The 20,638-nt window shown below is 42.2% G+C and overlaps 1 protein-coding gene across 2 annotated transcripts in view; it reads left to right on the plus strand.

The window, feature by feature from the left end:
• Window positions 1-20,638, plus strand: part of MAP3K15 (mitogen-activated protein kinase kinase kinase 15) — a 272,744-nt gene that overhangs the window by 80,302 nt on the left and 171,804 nt on the right. For both annotated transcript variants that reach the window (XM_075335432.1, XM_075335433.1), the window contains exons 2-3: window positions 1,452-1,591; window positions 6,068-6,091. In XM_075335432.1, coding sequence (XP_075191547.1) covers window positions 1,452-1,591; window positions 6,068-6,091 — 164 coding nt within the window. The remainder of the gene's footprint in view (window positions 1-1,451; window positions 1,592-6,067; window positions 6,092-20,638) is intronic.

Genomic DNA, 20,638 nt, shown 5'->3' on the forward strand with positions numbered 1-20,638 from the left:
GTGAATAAGCACATAGGCTAATACTGGGCCTGAGTACTGTCAGTTTTCCACATGAGTAGTATACGGATAAATGGCATTAGTCTAAGTGCATCCTAACATTGGCGTGTTACAACTGTATAAATCCTGGTGTTCAGTTCTGGTTAACATTCTTTTGCATCAGAACAATTCCCAGGCTGTCTGCAAGTTTTGTTGGAAGTTTTGAGCTTTTTTTTTCCCAGAGGAAGTGCATCTATTTATAAGATCTATGAACACGCAAATAAAATAAAAGCTTAATTTACCACGATCATAAATGCTGTTTTCTGCAGAAGCAGATCTACAGGCATTTCCTAAAATTGTTCCTTTACTCCTTTAATGACTTGGCCTATTTGGGTCTTAAAAACCAGCTGCCTTTTTGCATAGCTGCATTTTAGCAACTAGTAACTTTTTGTTTTTCATTGATGTGGTTTTATAAGGTTTTGTTTTATGAAGAATAAATGTGACTATTTTATCATTATTTAGGGAGTACAAATTAATTACTGTCTATTATTCTTAGGCAAAAGTTAAAAAAAACTATTTTGGCTTATTCTGTATTGTCAGTCATTAGGGGGTTACTGTATATAGGGCGCCTTTTTGGCAGTTTTGGTGAACTGAGCCATGGAGCAGATAGTTGATCATCTGTGTGCTCTCTGCTTTTCTATAAACATATTGTCTGAACATGCAGTAATAGAGAATAGGGATGATCAAATACTTCGATTATTCGGCTTCGCGAATATTTTCCGAATACCTCGCCGCTATTCGACTACTCGCAAATATTCGATACGCAATATAAGTCTATGGGAAACCCGAATAATAACTATTCGATACTATTCGGGCGTCCCATAGACTTACATTGCGCATGGAATAGTCGAATAGTGGCGAGGCATTCGGAAAATATTCGTGAAGCCGAATATTTGAGGTTTTCGATCATCCCTAGTAGAGAAGGAGCAAAATGATAAATCCGCAAAATGATTAGTTATTTTGTTTTCCCTGGCAACATGGCTTTCGTGTGTAATAGAACATGCTCTATGACGGACTAGTGTATATGTACACCGACGGACATTGTTGACGGGACAGTATGTTGGGGTTCCACCCAATATTATGATGGCAAAACTCATAATACTAAATATTATTCTCATTTTGTGTCAATATTTCCAAAAAACGTAACGGAAACATGACAGAACCATGTAAATGTAGTGTGAACAGAGCCTAAAGAGAGTCATCTAACATCAAGAAGATACTACATGGTTCCACAATATTTATTTATTTTAATTATTTTATAGTGTTATTCTGCTTTAAATATGGCCAAAAATACATTGTTGATTTCGTAAAGGGGTTCGTTCCTTTTTGAAAACTGTATAATGACTAATGGATGTAAGTGCAACTGGGAGTAATATAAAAAAAGCAACTTAATCATTATTAAACTTCTTTTTCAGATGTTGCCGTAGTGGACATGAGTGATGTGGGAAGACAGCCTTCACTTTTCTATCACCTCGGGGTACGGGAAAGTTTTGACATGGCCAACAACGTTATTATCTATCACGATACAGACCCTGATACATCATTATCTCTTAAGGTAAATCTTGCAAATTATTTTGTACATTTTAGAACCTTGAAAATTCTCAGCAGTAAATCCTCAATAGAAGGTGGACCGGTATCATACATGAAAAAATATAATACATGAAACAATCATATTATACGTTAGCATATATACAACACTGATATAGCAACACAGTTCCCTAGGGGAGAATGTACACGAATCACTTCTGGGGTTAGAACAGTCAATCACCCTCAGAGGTGGTACAGCCCTCGGAATGCTAACATCATATGAAATAAATGTAGAGTGTTTCAATTCTTATATAGGTCAGTAGTTGGTGATAATATGGTGGTTACCCGATATTTACCTTCGTTACCAGCCTCCGCAGCTCTCACGCTGCCAGCGCCGGCTCCTGCTCTCTGCACATGTAGCTGCAGTACACATCGTGTAATTAACCCGATGTGTACTGTAGCTAGGAGAGCAAGGAGCCAGCGCTAAACAGTGTGCGCTGCTCCCTGCTCTCTGCACTGTGACATGTAGCTGCAGTACACATCGTGTAATTAAGCCGATGTGCACTGTAGCTAGGAGAGCAGGGAGCCAGCGCTCTGTGTGCGCGGCTCCCTGCTCTCTGCACATGTTGCAGCACAGCGACGCGTGTCGTTATGATCGCTGCTTCGGCTGCTGTGTTTGACAGCTAAGCAGCGATCATAACAGCGACTTACAAGGTCGCTGCTACATCACAGAAAATGGTGACGTAACAGCGACGTCGTTGTCGCTGTCGTTTAGTGTGACCCCAGCTTAAGACAGGGGGCAGGGGACTTAGATTTAAAGCACCACTCTAGCGGGGAGATAAAAAAACAATGGAGTGGTGCTTTAAATGGAGTGGTGCTTTCTCATCTTCATAGATGGATATTTTCAGATAGTGCTTGCACAAGTACTTTTTTTTTTGCAATTTAAAGCTTATTAACATTTGAAGCCATTCTTGAGATATTTACCACTTCACAACAGGGCAATTTTCCGTTCTTTTGTTTTTACCTCTTCCAATAGCCTTGCGAGGGCTTATTTTTTTTGCAGAATGAGTTGCACTTTAACTTTTGAATGACATCATTCATTTTATCATGTGATGTACTAAAAGGCGAGAAAAAAATTATAATGGGTTTTATTTTAGTGGTGAAAAAAATTCGTAAAATAAAAAACAAAAAAGCAATTATGCAATTCTGACCGTTTTTTGGAAACTATTTTTATTCTGTACATTGTGTGGTAAAAATGACCTGGCAATATTGTTCTCATGATATCGATTGCGGCGATACCAAACATGTCCAGTTTTTTAAATTATTTTAGCGGTGACCCCCCCCCAGAATTGAAACTGTGAAAGCTTTATGGGTCTCAAAAAATGGTGACATTTTTCGGTCTCTAGTGTTGTGTTAGCACTTAATTTTTTGCAGGGTGAGAATGTTTTTATTGTTACAATTTTGAGTAATGTGATATTTTGTTCTCTTTTTACAGCATTTTTTCTGATATAGGAGCGATTGAAAAAATAAAATTTTGATGTTCTTGAATTTTTTTTGTTTATAGAGTTTACCAATAGGGTTAATTATTTTTATATTTTAATAGATTGGAATTTCTTTATTTGTTTTGTTTTTCTTTATTTTTAATTGGAGAAAAGGCGGTGATATGAACGTTTATGTTTTATTGTATTATTTTTCACATTTTTAAAACTTTTTCTTACTTTTCCTCTGAACTTACTAGTCCACTTAGGGGACTTCAAACTGCGGTCATGTGATATAGCACAAATCATGGTCTCCTTTGAAGCTCGACCATAGGCAGAGTTTAAAAGGAGCTCCATAATGACAAGCATGAAGGTCTTCACCAGACCCCTGGTTGTCAAAGCAACCCATTGGGGCACCGATGGGCACATAGAATGGCGGACAGCTATTACGTTGCGCTGCTAATGCCACTGTCAGAGTTTCAAACCAGCATTTATCAGATTAACAATCACAGGCGGAGCTCCATGCCACCCGTGATTGGTGGCAGGTACTAGCTGAGCCCGCTCCATACATCCGCTGCTGACTTGCGCCATACATATACGCCACATGTTGTGAAGGGGTTAAGTAAATTTACATTAAAGGGAACCTGTCACCAGATATGGTCACTATATATATTATACAGAATACTGTATATAAGAGACCAGGCTGCTGTGTAGAACGTAAAAATCACTTTGTAATATTCACCTAAGGGACGGTGCAGTGCAGACTGGACGGTTGTGTGTCGTCTTTCTTCGGTAATGGCGCCTCTTCTTTGTCCTCCTTCTTCTGAAGTCGGGGTGCATGACGCATCCTACATCATGCACACTAGCCGGCATTGAGGTCCCGTGCAGGCGCACTACAGTTCTTTAATCTGCCCAACTCAGGGCAGATCAAAGTGCGCCTGTGCAGGACCTCAATGCTGGCCTATGTGCATGACATAGGACGCATCATGCACCCAGGCTTCAGAAGAAGGAGGACAAAGATGGCCAAAAGAGACAGCAGAGAACGGAGACACACATCCTACCATTCTGCACCGCACACCCATTAGGTGAGTATTATAAAGTGACTTTTACGTTCTACATAGCAGCCTGGGCTCTTATATACAGCATGTTAGAATGCTGCATATAAGAGCTCATTGATGATGGCCACAGGTTATAGTTGCCAAATCTGGTGACAGTTTCCCTTTAAGTACACTAGAGTGTCAGCTAATGTCATAAACAGTATATAATTCAAAAATACATTGTACAGTTAGGTCCAGAAATATTTGGACAGTGACACAAGTTTTGTTATTTTAGCTGTTTACAAAAACATGTTCAGAAAAACAATTATATATATAATATGGGCTGAAAGTGCACACTCCCAGCTGCAATATGAGAGTTTTCACATCCAAATCGGAGAAAGGGTTTAGGAATCATAGCTCTGTAATGCATAGCCTCCTCTTTTTCAAGGGACCAAAAGTAATTGGACAAGGGACTCTAAGGGCTGCAATTAACTCTGAAGGCGTCTCCCTCGTTAACCTGTAATCAATGAAGTAGTTAAAAGGTCTGGGGTTGATTACAGGTGTGTGGTTTTGCATTTGGAAGCTGTTGCTGTGACCAGACAGCATGTGGTCTAAGGAACTCTCAATTGAGGTGAAGCAGAACATCCTGAGGCTGAAAAAAAAGAAAAAATCCATCAAAGAGATAGCAGACATGCTTGGAGTAGCAAAATCAACAGTCGGGTACATTCTGAGAAAAAAGGAATTGACTGGTGAGCTTGGGAACTCAAAAAGGCCTGGGCGTCCACGGATGACAACAGTGGTGGATGATTGCCGCATACTTTCTTTGGTGAAGAAGAACCCGTTCACAACATCAACTGAAGTCCAGAACACTCTCAGTGAAGTAGGTGTATCTGTCTCTAAGTCAACAGTAAAGAGAAGACTCCATGAAAGTAAATACAAAGGGTTCACATCTAGATGCAAACCATTCATCAATTCCAAAAATAGACAGGCCAGAGTTAAATTTGCTGAAAAACACCTCATGAAGCCAGCTCAGTTCTGGAAAAGTATTCTATGGACAGATGAGACAAAGATAAACCTGTACCAGAATGATGGGAAGAAAAAAGTTTGGAGAAGAAAGGGAACGGCACAAGATCCAAGGCACACCACATCCTCTGTAAAACATGGTGGAGGCAACGTAATGGCATGGGCATGCATGGCTTTCAATGGCACTGGGTCACTTGTGTTTATTGATGACATAACAGCAGACAAGAGTAGCCGGATGAATTCTGAAGTGTACCAGGATATACTTTCAGCCCAGATTCAGCCAAATGCTGCAGAGTTGATCGGACGGCGCTTCATAGTACAGATGGACAATGACCCCAAGCATACAGCCAAAGCTACCCAGGAGTTCATGAGTGCAAAAAAGTGGAACATTCTGCAATGGCCAAGTCAATCACCAGATCTTAACCCAATTGAGCATGCATTTCACTTGCTCAAATCCAGACTTAAGACGGAAAGACCCACAAACAAGCAAGACCTGAAGGCTGCGGCTGTAAAGGCCTGGAAAAGCATTAAGAAGGAGGAAACCCAGCGTTTGGTGATGTCCATGGGTTCCAGACTTAAGGAAGTGATTGCCTCCAAAGGATTCGCAACTAAATATTGAAAATAAAAATATTTTGTTTGGGTTTGGTTTATTTGTCCAATTACTTTTGACCTCCTAAAATGTGGAGTGTTTGTAAAGAAATGTGTACAATTCCTACAATTTCTATCAGATATTTTTGTTCAAACCTTCAAATTAAACGTTACAATCTGCACTTGAATTCTGTTGTAGAGGTTTCATTTCAAATCCAATGTGGTGGCATGCAGAGCCCAACTCGCGAAAATTGTGTCACTGTCCAAATATTTCTGGACCTAACTGTAAGTCAGTATGTTTTATCAGCTATATCATTAAATTATATATTAGATATGTAGTTTTTTTACGTTTCTAAACTTTTTTTGCTTCCTTTTTAGGATATGGTGGCTCAGAAAAACACAGTGAGTATAATAAAAATATATTAATATTTTTATGTATAATGTGTTTTCTCAGTAGTTATGGCATCAACAAGCACAGTAAATACGGAATCTAGTATTATCAAATATTAATTCGGAAAATCTAGTTAATTTGTATTACTGTGCGTGTGGGTACGAATAAATAAGACTTCATTAAAATCAAAAAAGTAAATCTATGAATGCCAGAATGAAAATGGTTTTCCCATCTTGCACACTTTGACAAAATTTCTGGTATCCTTCTGTTAAAGTAAGAAAAGCCACAATGGTCACTGAAATAACTGGAAACTGACAAAAGTTATTTTCTATTTAAATTTATTGAATATAATCTAATGAAAATCAGAAATTTGTTTTTGAATTGTGGTTCAACAGAAAAGTTAAACAATAAAATTAACGAATTCTAGCCTCTACAAAAATGATGGTATGCCTAGAAAAAAATTTAAAATAATTTGACCATGGGGAAATGTTAAACTAAGGTATGTCCTGTAATTAGCATCACAGCTGTCTATAAACTTGTAATCAGTCAGTCTGCCTGCTTGAAGGGTGAAAAGTAGTCACTGTGCTGTTTGGTATCATGGTGTGTACCACACTGAATATTTACCAAAGAAAGCTGAGGAGAGGATTTCCTCAGGAGAGTAGAAAACAATTTATAGAGAAACATGTTAAAGATAAAGGCTATATGAACATCTGCAAGCAGCTTGATCCTGTTACTACAGTTGCACATATTATTCAAAATTTTAAGATCTATAGATCCGTAGCCGACTTCCCTGGATGTGGCCGTAGGAGGAAAATTGAGGAAATGGATAATACAAAACGATTGGTGACCAAAAAGTCCAGAACAACTTCCCAAAAGATTAGAGGTGAACTCCAAGATCTAAGTACATCATTGTTCCATCGCACCATTCGTCCGTGGCTTGGACAAAATGGACTTCATGAAAGACAGTCGAGGAAAGCACTATTGTTTGCAAATTATAGAAAAGTGAGATTGGAATTTGCCAAAATGTATATTGACAAGTCACAAAGCTCTGAGAATGTCCCTTGGATAGATGAGGGAAAAGTGGTGTGTTTTGGCAAGTCAGATCAGGTCCATGTACACATATGCAAAAATGAAGCATACAAAGAAAAAAACATTGTACCACGTTTCCCCGAAAATAAGACACTGTCTTATATAATTTTTTGCCATAAAAAATGTGCTAGGGGTCATTTTCAGGGTAGGGCTTATGTTTTAGGAAACACGGGTTGGGGTAAGTTTACCCACTCAAAACAGGCAGAGACCCCCCATAAAAATCTAAGAATCGTTCTTGCCAGACCCCGGACATCTGTGTCGCTCTCAAGTCCTCCTACGATCCACCTTGGGCGTTCCCAGCAGGTTCTCTTGTGTTTCACAGCAGCCCTGCCTTGCTTCCCACTGGCACGCAGGGTACCTGGGAAGCTGTGGAATGCATCCCTCAGCTCTCACACACTGACATACATACACTCGCACATCTGTTTGCAGTAACATCACACACACATCTGGTGATACCATACTGTTTCCGGATGCTGTGGAACACATCGAGTACCTGTGGTGGAATGCATAGAGGACCTGCGCAGGTCCTCAATGTGTTCCTCCTCAGGTCCTCGTATTCCAGAGCATCCCCGGTCCTTGGAGCTTGTGTGTGATGTTACTGCTATTGAATGTGTGTGTGAGAGTGGAGGGATCCTGCATCTATTGTGTGTGAGTGTGAAGACCTGACAGCGATGCAGATCTGTGTTGGAGAGCCCATACACCGTCTGCACTTGCAAGATGTAGCTGTTTGGGGTCTGGTGAGTATAATTGCGGTGTCTGTCTTCTCTCTTTTGGGGCTGTCTTCTCTCTTTTGGGGCTGTCTTCTCTCTTTTGGGGCTGTCTTCTCTCTTTTGGGGGTGTCTTCTCTCTTTTGGGGGTGTCTGCTTTATTTTATGAAGTGTCCTGCAGTATTCTTTAACTTTTTTAGCAGCATGGACACTTCATTATTGAGCCTTAACTAGGGCTTATTTTCAGGGTAAGGCTTATATTTGGGGAAACTCGGTTACCTACTGTGAAACATTGAGGAAGTTTGAGTATGTTTTGGGGTTTCTTTGCACAGATTGAAGACACCATGTGCAAGATGCAGCAAAATACAATCAAATCTCAAGACTATCACGACATTCTGTAGCGAAATCTGCTACCCAATGTCAGAAAGCTCGATTGGAGCCGCAGGTCATAGGTCCTCCAACAGGATAATGATCCAAAACACAGCTAAAAACATCCAAGAATGACTAAAGGTACATTCACACTTCCATTGTTTTAAATCCGTCAGGTCCGTTATTGCAACGCAACAATGGATCCATCGTTTTTAGATGTCAACTGACGCAACGGATGTGTTATTTCACAGGCTTCCGTTCACAGGAATCCTGTGAAAAAACTGATCCATCGCGTCCGTAACATCCGTTGTGCGTCCGTTTTTTTTTTACGGATCCGTCGTCATCCGTTTGTGTTTGGGACAGCCCAATGGGTCTGCCAAACTTGCTTGGCATGCTCAGTAGAGCATGACGGAATCCAGTACTGGATTCCGTCCTATGACGGAATACGGCGGAATCCAGCACCATAGACATCCATTACAGCTCTTGACGGAACGCTCCAGACACCTGCGTAGTGCGTTTTTTTGCAGCTACAAAAAACGTTACATTCAGCATTGCTCCCTCCTGACAGTCAGTAAACGGTTGATCCGTCACGCGGCGGATGCAACGCAAGGCCATCAGTCACAATCCGTCACTAATAGAAGTCTATGAGGAAAAAATGTATTCCTGCAAAATATTTTGCAGGATACTGTAATTCCTCAAGGCGATGGATTGTGACTGATGCAAAACAACGGAAGTGTGAATATAGTCTTCAGCGGGCTTTACACGCTAAGATATATCTAATGAGATGTTGGCGGGGTCACGTCGTAAGTGACGCACATCCAGCATCTCTAGTGATATCGTAGCGTGTGACAGCTACGTGCGACGGTGAACGAGCTGAAATACTCACCTTCTCGTTCATCGTTGACACGTCGCTCATTTTCTAAAAATCGAACGTCCGGTTGTTCATCGTTCCCGAGGCAGCACACATCGCTTTGTGTGACACCCCGGGAACGATGAACACAGCTTACCTGCGTCCCGCCGGCAATGCGGAAGGAAGGAGGTGGGCGGGATGTTTACGTCCCGCTCATCTCCGCCCCTCCGCTTCTATTGGGCGGCCGCTGTGTGACGTCGCTGTGACGCCAAACGTCCCTCCCCCTTCAGGAAGTGGATGTTCGCAGCCCACAGCGAGGTCGTTTGGAAGGTAAGTACATGTGACGGGGGGGTTACAGCATTGTGCAACACAGGCAATAAATTGCCGCACAAACGATAGGGGTGGGTGCGATCGCAAATGCGATCGCACGATTAATTGCAGCATGTAAAGCAGGCTTTCGAGGAAAGCATTGGCCTATTCTTATGTGCTCTGATCTAAAGTCTATTGAACATCTGTGGAAAGAGCTGAAACCTGCAGTCTGGAAAAGGCAAAAGTCTCTTTGAGGAGTTACAGAAATCATTTGTTTGTAGCGATTGCTTCAAAATGGTGTGCAACAAAATATTAAGGCTACCATCATTTTTATCCAGGACAGTTTCATTAGTTCAGTTTTTTTTTTTCTGTGGAACCACAATTCAAAAGCAATTTCTAATTTTATTAGTTGATACTGACTAAATATAAATTGAAAACTACTTTTGTTTCATGTTATTTCAGTGACCATTGTGGGTTTTTCTTCCTTTTAACAGGAGGATACCAACATTTTTGTTCATTTGTTTATAAAGTGATTGGTGGGATTTGCCATCACTCTTTGATCGATGAGGTTCAACGTTTGTGACGTCAACCGAATTATCATGAGAACGATTATAGTTGTGCACCATTACCGATTCTCCCTGCACATTGCTACCCAGGAACACATTGCTACCCAGGTAGCATGGAGAATTACTCGGGATGAACAGACATTCCAGAGACCATCATATCATAGTAATTTGTTAAAATATTTTTAACATCGTCCTTATTTGGCATCATATCCTAGCAAGAAATCATTATTTGATAATAATTGGTAGAGCTATTTAAAGGGAACCTGTCACCAGATTTTCCCTATTAAACTAAAAAAATCCCCTTCAGCAGCTCCTGGGCTGCATTCTATGAAGGTGCAACTTGGCCCTGACTCCTCTTCCAGACCCCAATAATACATTTATAAAACTTGGTTGTTAGGTATGCTAATTACCTGTGTTGGCCAGATGGGCGGGCTCATTTTCTGCTCCTGTCCCCCCCTCCTGCCGCTAATCGCCATCCTCCTTTTTTGATTGACGGGATGACACTTCCGTCGTCATCCTCGTCGAATTTTCAAATCTCGTGCCTGTGCAGTTAGGTCGGCTCACGTAGGCGCAGTTCGCTCTGCCATATCGCGGGCAGAACAGAAAACATAGCTGCCCTCGCTCGCGCCGATGAGCTAAATACGCAGGCGTGAGATTATAGGTGGGTACGAGCATGGCGGTGGTGAGGTCGGCGCTGTGCATGACCTCACCACCGCCATGCTCGTACACCTCCATAATCTCGCGCCTGCGGATTTAGCTCACCGGCACGAGCGAGGGCAGCTATGTTTTCTGCTCTGCCCACGATATGGCAGAGCGATCTGTGCCTACTTGAGCCGACCTAACTGCACAGGCACGAGATTTGAAAATGCGACGAGGATGACGACGGAAGTGTCATCCCGTCAATCAAAAAAGGAGGATGGCGATTAGCGGCAGGAGGGGGGGACAGGAGCAGAAAATGAGCCCGCCCATCTGGCCAACACAGGTAATTAGCATACCTAACGGCCAAGTTTTATAAAGTTATTTTTGGAGTCTGGAAGGGGAGTCAGGGCCAAGGTGCACCTTCATAGAATGCAGCCCAGGAGCTGCAGAAGGTGATTCTTTTAGTTTAATAGGGAAAAATCTGGTGACAGATTCCCTTTAACCTACTTGGTCTGTGTGTACTTGCGGAACTCAGATAGTTTGGTAAAACCTTTTTAGTGATGCTTTCCTTACAAATGGCATTGATTATAATCTAATAATATATTATTTGTAGCATCAAACTATATATGATATAGTTGGTTCGTTCACATGTTTTTATCAGAGATGCTTCAATTCATTAAATAGAACCTTTCGTCAAAAAATTGCTATTAACCTATAGTTATGGGGTTAGTCTTCAGGTTAATAGCATTCTAAAACTACCCGGCTGCCACACTGACAGCCTGGCTAGTGAAATTAATATTATTCATACTGGCTTTCAGTCAGAGGCGCGGCTGTAGCAGTTTCAGTCGCCGCTCAGTTAATAATGAGGTGGCAGCTGTAACCTCGCCCCCCAGCACTGACAGCCCTCTCCGTATTGATGTAATGCTGAGTCAGTTGTCAGTGCCGGGACGTGGTTACAGCTGTGGCACCCTGTGCCTGAGTCGCAACAAAGAATGGATGTGCATGTGTATTTCAATATGTTTAACATGTATTGCCAGCTTTTATGAGATTTGGTTTTCTCTGCTGTTCACCACATACAAACATTTGTTCACACTCAATTGCTGGGGCTGCTCACCTGAGCTGATAACAAAGCCTCTTTGAGAGCCCTAGAAGGAGAAAGGGAAGGAGCTTAGGTGTGAGAAGAATGCTGAGAGTGGCAGTTGAAGTTGGTGTCAGTGTGTTAGAGGAGTGTAATATGGAGATGGTCCTGTCCTGAGGTAACTGTTGAAACCTCTGGAGAAGCAAAATGGCAAAATACAAGTTGGCACGGTATTAGTCTCTAGGCCACCTGGACTTTCAAGGTCAGTGACAATCTGAGAGACTGCTATTAGCCTTTTCATAAGGAGCAGTGAAATTTTCCCAAGAGTTCAGCAATGTGATTGAGTGTAGAAACTTCTAGAAGAAACAGTGAGTTTTCTCTCAGGATTCAAGTCGCCTGCTCGCTGAAAGGGGCCAAAGATCAAAGTTCTCTTGTCTTGAAAATCCCAGGATTTCAAGACACCTATTCCGAGGTAGGAAACTAGCGATAGGAGAAACCCACTACCACCACACAGCAGAGAAGCCAAACTCTCATTGGGGCAGGTCAGACCACCATCATTGTGAATGCTGTAAGGAATAAGGAAAGTTCTGGACTGTTCTGCACAGCTTCAGTAAAAGGTAAAAGCTCCCTGTCCTGTCTCTGGCTGATGATTCCCTGCTGCACCATCCTTACCTCAGCATCCCCAGGAACCAGCCCTAGTTCGGGGAGCAAGGGGACAACCCTCTGGTACTGTGTATCACCACCTAACTCTTGGGCACCTTCAGCAGTGCAAAAGCCGAACATACCAAAGCCGAACATCCCAACTGGCGTCACAAGCTCTTTGTTTATTTATTTTACTTCTCTCTCCCCTTTTTATATATTGTTTTTAACCCCAATCACAAAACCCTGTTGCACGCGCCCTACATGGCTACGTCGCTGCTTGGACCCACCACCGTGACATCAGAGGCCTACTGGGGACGGCACACATCCACCCTTCACTGTGTACTCAGTGGTGTCTGAAATTGGTTCTGCCACACCTCTATGACTGAAAGCCGAGTCTACTGGAATAAAGTTAATTGTCTCTCAGTTTTCATTGCAGCAACCGGACAAGTTTAGAACCCTATTAACTTGCAGATTAACCCTATATCAGTAGGTTAATAGCTTTTTTAGCATGACAGGTTCCCTTTAATATTTGCTTTGCATATTTAGTAGTTATTGGGTGGAAATATGCATGATTTTAATGTAATGTTACACTTTCCATTTTATTTTACATTTTATTAATTTTTTAATCCTCCATTTTAAACCAACCACTATAGATAATGTATTTGAAAGTAATGTTAGGATTACCCACTGCATAGTAAAATCTTATATACTTGGAGGGGATTTTGTTATGTTTCTTCTGGCTATCTGGTAACAAAATATATATGTTCATACTAAATATAATGTTAGATACAGACTTTCCTCTTCCCGCCTTTGCTCCAGCTGCTTTGGCTATCAGGTGCCGCAGCTCCGATTCTGTGAGAACACTGACAGCAGGGGTGGCGGTGTTGATGTCAGCGCTTACCGTCCTGAATACTTCTAGTGTCAACTGTACTAGAATTTTTTCTCCGCCTGGTTGGTGATGTGAGCGATTACCAGATTAAAGAAACAAACATATACGTAAAGGTCTGGCTCCTGGCCAAATTCTGGGGCCGTTCAGCAGACCCTGCAATGTCTTGGTCCCTGACTCTCTCTGGTTCAGACCCAGCTAGCTGACACATATTCCCTCCAGTTGGCAGCAGCTACTGCACATTAGGAGTGAAAGTCAAGCCCCTGTATAAAGGTGAATATCTGAATGCCTTTGGGACCTGCTAAATAGAGATGCTTCTGCCAAGTCTATTCATGGTAGTCTATTGAGTTGATGGGTTGATAATAAATTTGAACAAAAAGATTTGCTCTGCCTTGGTCCGGCATCCAGGATGCCAGGGTCGAGGATTGCAGTTGCACAAGTGAAGGCTGCTCTGGTCTGGCTGCTACAAGAAGACCAACTAGCTGCTCAACAAGGGCAGCCGAAACCTTTTTGCTCAACTCTAATTAAAAAATGTTTAGATCATTAAAGGAGTTGTCGGGTCTTGTGAAGAACGTCTGCAGACACACAATTTGATTAAAGACATCTAAATCCTTATAGCACGTACATTGCATACTGTCAGGATTCTCCTATAATGCTGCTGCGTCTGAGTGATCACGTGACTGCAAGTATGTAATTTGCATACTTCCAGCCATATTCAGACTAAACGTCCACAGCATTGCTCAATTCACTTGTATTGAGTGAAGCTGAGCATGTCAACTCGGCACATAGCCATATGATTGCAAATAGCATTCTTGCGGTCAAGTGACTGCACAGTCTCGTAAAAAAAAAATCAGAGGATATTAACCGTGTGCAGTGTGCGCACTGTAAGGATTCTTAAGTCTGCAGTCACTTAGAGAGACAACAGACTTTCACCACAAGACTGGACAAGCCCATTAGGTAATATATATATATATATATATATATATATATATTATACTATGCAAATATCATACATTATTTCCTATATATTTCATGTAGTATACCATTTTATAATTGCATCACCTCCCCTTCAGCTGTTTTTTCAGTGCTGTCACTACTCTTGGCCATGAATTGGATTCTGTTGCTGTTTTGATCCAGTGCTATTACTTGGCATGAGATTGGTGTCGGCCTGTGTCCTAGGATCACTCATCCATCAGCCTAGCTCTGACATGGTGCATTACTACAGTTTCTATTTTAGTTTATGATCTTGTGCCATGAGTGAAACTTCAGAACTGGAACAATTGTTGGTCACAATGCCATATAATAGTAAGGTCATGGATAACTGTAGCTCCATAAAATAATATAATGCACATATACATGGAACTTAAATGAATCTAATTTACTAAATCTATACCTAATCCATATTCATAGCCCAAGATTCATAGTGAACTATTAATAGAGATTTGACTTTAAAGCTCTTAGTTACAGTGCCTTGCGAAAGTATTCGGCTCCCTTGAATTTTTCAACCTTTTCCCACATTTCAGGCTTCAAAGATAAAGATAAAAATGTTAATGTTATGGTGAAGAATCAACAACAAGTGGGACACAATTGTGAAGGTGAACAATATTTATTGCTTATTTAAAATTTTTGTACAAAATAAAAAAACTGAAAAGTGGCGCGTGCAATATTATTCGTCCCCTTTACTTTCAGTGCAGCAAACTCACTCCAGAAGTTCATTGAGGATCTCTGAATGATCCAATGTTGTCCTAAATGACTGATGATGATAAATATAAGCCCCCTGTGTGTAATCTAGTCTCCGTATAAATGCACCTGCTCTGTGATAGTCTCCGTGTTCTGTTTAAAGAGCAGATAGCATCATGAAGACCAAGGAACACAACAGGCAGGTCCGTGATACTGTTCTGGAGAAGTTGAAAGCTGGATTTGGTTGCAAAAAGATTTCCAAAACTTTAAACATACCAATAAGCACTGTGTAAGCAATGATATGGAAATGGAGGGAGTATCATACCACTGCAAATCTACCAAGACCCAGCCGTCCATCCAAACTTTCATCTCAAACAAGGAGAAGATTGATCAGAGATGCAGCCAAGAGGCCCATGATCTGGATAAACTGCAGAGATCTACAGCTGAGGTGGGAGAGTCTGTCCATAGGACAACAATCGTGCACTGCACAAATCTGACCTTTGTGGAAGAGTGGCAAGAAGAAAGCCATTTCTCAAAGATATCTATAAAAAGTGTCATTTAAAGTTGCCACAAGCCACCTGGGAGACACATCAAACATGTGGAAAAAGGTGTTCTGGTCAGATGAAACCAAAATCAAACTTTTTGGGCACAATGCCAAACGATATGTTTGGCGTAAAAGCAACACAGCTCATTACTGTGAACACACCATACCCACTGTTAAACATGGTGGTGGCAGCATCATAGTTTGGGCCTGCTTTTCTTCAGCAGGGACAGAGAAGATGGTAAAAATTGATGGGAAGATGGATGGAGCCAAATACAGGACCATTCTTGAAGAAAACCTGTTGGAGTCTGCAAAAGACCTGAGACTGGGACGGAGATTTGTTTTTCAACAAGAGAAGGATCCAAAACATAAAGCAAAATCTACAATGGAATGGTTCACAAATAAACGTATCCAGGTGTTAGAATGGCCAAGTCAAAGTCCAGACCTGAATCCAATCGAGAATCTGTGGAAAGAGCTGAAAACTGCTGTTCACAAACGCTCTCCATCCAACCTCACTCAGCTCCAGCTGTTTGCAAAGGAAGAATGGGCAAGAATGTCAGTCTCTTGATGTGAAAAACTGATAGAGACATACCCCAAGCGACTTTTAGCTGTAATCACAGCAAAAGGTGGCACTACAAATTATTAACTTAAAGGGGACGAATAATATTGCACGCCCCAATTTTCAGTTTTTTATTTTTTACAAAAATTTAAAATAAGCAATAAATATAATTCACCTTCACAATTGTGTATCACTTGTTGTTGATTCTTCACCATAACATTACATTTTTTATCTTTATGTTTGAAGCCTGAAATATGGGAAAAGGTAGAAAAATTCAGAGGGCCGAATACTTTCGCAAGGCACTGTAGGTTTTTTTTTAAACCTGATATACCAGATAGTATAGGGTATAGGTGTGTTTTCACTTTGTGGGAGCTATAATACAGATTGCAAGGAATCTTTGCACTTATATGTCCCAACATAATGAATCTCAGAATGACCAAGGTCAGAAATGGATAGGAGCATTCAAAGCATTTACATTAGTTTTCTGACATAAAACGCTTGAAATGTCGCAAAATCTTTGCATGACTCAAAAAAAAAAAAAAGATGGGAAGAGCTGGAGAGGAGCTAGGGCAGGATGGGGCATTGGTATATCCGTCTGTTAAATTCAGCAAAAGTTCCTGGGAGGAGTTTTCAAATATAGCAAGGAATTCTTTTTCAGACAACTTGAAGCTTGTATTCAGTAATCCTTTAAAGGCGTTATCTGGGACACACTAATATTTGATTGTTGAAAAACTGAACATACAAATCTTACATAGTTACATACTGTAGGTTGAAAAAAGCACTAGGTCCATCCAGTTCAACCTTCCTCCACCAATTATACATTTCATCTCTAAATCATTTATAACTGACAATGTTGTGTACTGAGGAAATCATCCAGCCCTTTTTAAAAGCTGTTATAGTATCTGCCATTACTACCTCTTGTGGTAGTGTATTCCACAGTCTGACCGCTCTAACTGTAAAGAACCCTTTCCTATTTAGCTGTCGGAATCGCTTTTCTTCCACTCGCAGTGAGTGCCCCCTGGTCCTTAGTATTGTATTCAATAGGAATAAGTCATGTGCCAGTCCTTTATATTGACCACACATGTATTTGTACATATAAATGAGATCTCATCTGAAACGTCTTATTTTTTCTAAGCTAAACAAACCTAACTTTCCCAACCTCTCATCATATGGCAGGCCTTTCATCCCTTGTAATAATCTAGTCGTCCGTCTTTGAACTGACTCTAAGGCGGGCTTTGCACACTACGACATCGCAGGTGCGATGTCGGTGGGGTCAAATTGAAAGTGACGCACATCCGGCATCGCATGGTAGTGTGTAAAGCCTAGATGATACGATTAACGAGCGCAAAATCGTCGTAATCGTATCATCGGTGCAGCATCGGCGTAATCCATAATTACGCTGACGCGACGGTCCGATGTTGTTCCTCGCTCCTGCGGCAGCACACATCGCTGTGTGTGAAGTCGCAGGAGCGAGGAACATCTCCTACCGGCGTCACCGCGGCTTCCGTAGGATATGCGGAAGGAAGGAGGTGGGCGGGATGTTTACATCCTGCTCATCTCCGCCGCTATTGGCCGCCTGCCGTGTGACGTCACTATGACGCCGCACGACCCGCCCCCTTAGGAAGGAGGCGGGTCGCCGGCCAGAGCGACGGTCGCAGGACAGGTGAGTCCATGTGAAGCTGGCGTATCGATAATGTTCGCTACGCCAGCTATCACACAATATCGTACCTGCGACGGGGGCGGGGACTATCGCGTGCGACATCGCAGCATCGGCTTGCGATGTCACAACGTGCAAAGCCGCCCTAACTTCTGAATATCATTTTTAAAATGTGGAGCCCAAAACTGGATCCCATATTCCAGATGTGGCCTTACAAGTGATTTATAGAGGGGTAACAATACGGTGGGATCACGGGATCTATTCTCTCTTTTTATACACCCTAAAATCTTGTTTGCTTTTGCAGCTGCTGCCTGACATTGAAATCTGTCAAACAAAAATTCACAACAAAGTGCTGAAATGAGGGAACATCTTTATCAGTAAGGATTCATCTCTTGGCACTTGTGCCGATCAGATATTTTAGTGAGGTGAGCAGGTATTCCCTCTGTTGTTCACCAAACATAACTACAGCGTGTGAATTAAGTATTGAACACAGCACTAATTTTCGAAGTTAATATATATCGAAAGCTGCTATTGACATGAATTTCTCACCAGATGTCGGTAACAAGTAAATTTCCACACAGGCAAAGAAATCAAACCATAGATGTCCATATTCATCGATGTGTTTTCTCCAGTACATGTCACAGCGATCACATCAGTGTGAGGTCTATGTGACACCTGTGCTGCCAGCAGAAAACGGATATATCGCCATGTGGAGCATGTATGTACACAGTCCATGTCAATACACAGACGTATGCATGGACCCATTGAGTTTAAAGGGTCTACGTGTGTGTCACGATACTGGTGGTAATAGCTGGAGTTCAATAGCGAGAAACAGAGAGAACGCTGGAAGCGGCAAGTACACTTACAAGAGGGAACTCAGGTACAGTCTGGGACTTGTAGTTCCACGGCAGATGCAGACGATGATCAGGTTGCTGACAGGCGTGTGCGGGATACAGAATAGGAGGAAGGAACGATCTGGAAAGAGACGGTTCCAGCAAGAGAACTGCAAGCAGGAGCTTTACACAATACTGAAGCAAAGAGTGTTTAACCAGGCTGGATATTAAAGACAAACAGGTGGTGAGTAAGGAGCTTATTGGAAGCATGCTCCACCATCTTGGCTGAGGGCAAAGTTAAGGGCGGGGTAACCAAACAATAGGTAACCAGGGCATTCCTGACAGTGTGTGTGTGTCTCCAGTCCATGTGGAAATGGACACCACACGTCGGAAACAAGGACGAGTTAAGGAGGCCTAACATAGGATGTGATTAGTTCATACACACAGCAGGAACGGACACAGGCAGACAAGGCCCCTGTGCTAGAGCGTTATATGGGACCTTTACAGTCCAATAGCTCATCATGATATACAATTCCACCTGCTTTGGATGTATAAATGGCCCCCGTCCTCCTGGGCACCTGTGTGACTCCATAGGTTTCACCAATAGTATGCCTGATACGCAGTATTACTGTTTAATGTCTGTGGTTATTTCTTTAATGAAGACTTCAGGGAGGATTTACAGCAGCATAATGATTACTTATTGATATGTAATAGTTTTCACTTGTAATTACTGTAGGAAAGCCGTGCATTTGAACCCAAGCCAAATCTTACATTCATGAGTCATGGTCAAGACAGAGTGACTGGTAGAATTTTTTCCCACATCACATTGTATTTCATCTCAGGGATGAAATAGTGCTATGTAAGAAAAATAGTGTGTGGATGAAAAATTCCAAGGGCACATAGCAGAAAATCCATAGCAAAATGCACAATAAAAGCCATTTCCAGTGTTTTTCCTCTGCTCAAACAATGAGGATTCTTTCAGCTTTGATGAAATGAGCATTTTAGTCCATGTGTCAGTTTGTAGCACCTGTGCGTTGTCCATATTTCACATAATCATAAAAAACAAAAAACAAAAGCGGAACAAGGTTTACCATTGTTCTCCTTCAACAAGTTCAAGGAAAACTGACATGGATGCTGTTTTTTATAAGTTGAGTGGAAGGAAAAAGTGTGATAGAAAAAGGTGCACAAGCAATCGGGATAACCACAGCCTTGATAGGATTGTTAAGAAAAGGCCATTCAAAAATTTGGGGGAGATTCACAAGAAGAGGACTGCTGCTCGAGTCAGTGCTTCAAGAGCCACCACACACAGACGTATCCAGGACATGGGCTACAACTGTCGCATTCCTTGTGGCAAGCCACGCATGACCAACAGACAACGCCAGAAGCGTCTTACCTGGGCCAAGGTGAAAAAGAACTGGACTGTTGCTCAATGGTCCAAGGTGTTGTTTCCAGATTAAAGTAAATTTTGCATTTCATTTGGAAATCAAGGTCTCAGAGTCTGGAGGAAGAGTGAAGAGGCCACAATCCAAGCTGCTTGAGGTCTAGTGTGAAGTTTTCACAATCAGTGATGGTTTGGGGAGCCATGTCATCTGCTGGTGTAGGTCCACTGTGTTCTATCAAGACCAAAGTCAGCGCAGCCGACTACCAGGAAATTTTAGAGCACTTCATGCTTCCTTCTGCCAACAAGCTTTTTGGAGATGGAAATTTCATTTCTTTGTCGCTCCTAATTGGGAGACCCAGACAATTGGGTGTATAGCTACTGCCTCCGGAGGCCACACAAAGCATTACACTCAAAAGTGTAAAGCCCCTCCCCTTCTGCCTATACACCCCCCGTGGGATCACGGGCTCCTCAGTTTTCATGCTTTGTGCGAAGGAGGTCAGACATCCACGCATAGCTCCACTGTTTAGTCAGCAGCAGCTGCTGACTATGTCGGATGGAAGAAAAGAGGGCCCATACTAGGGCCCCCAGCATGCTCCCTTCTCACCCCACTTTTGTCGGCGGTGTTTGTTAAGGTTGAGGTACCCATTGCGGGTACGGAGGCTGGAGCCCACATGCTGCTTCCTTCCCCATCCCCCTTAGGGCTCTGGGTGAAGTGGGATTTTACCGGTCTCCAGGCACTGAGACCGTGCTCCATCCACAGCCCCTGGGGATT

This window comes from Anomaloglossus baeobatrachus, chromosome 2 (assembly GCF_048569485.1).
Source record: "Anomaloglossus baeobatrachus isolate aAnoBae1 chromosome 2, aAnoBae1.hap1, whole genome shotgun sequence".
Lineage (NCBI taxonomy): Eukaryota > Metazoa > Chordata > Amphibia > Anura > Aromobatidae > Anomaloglossus > Anomaloglossus baeobatrachus.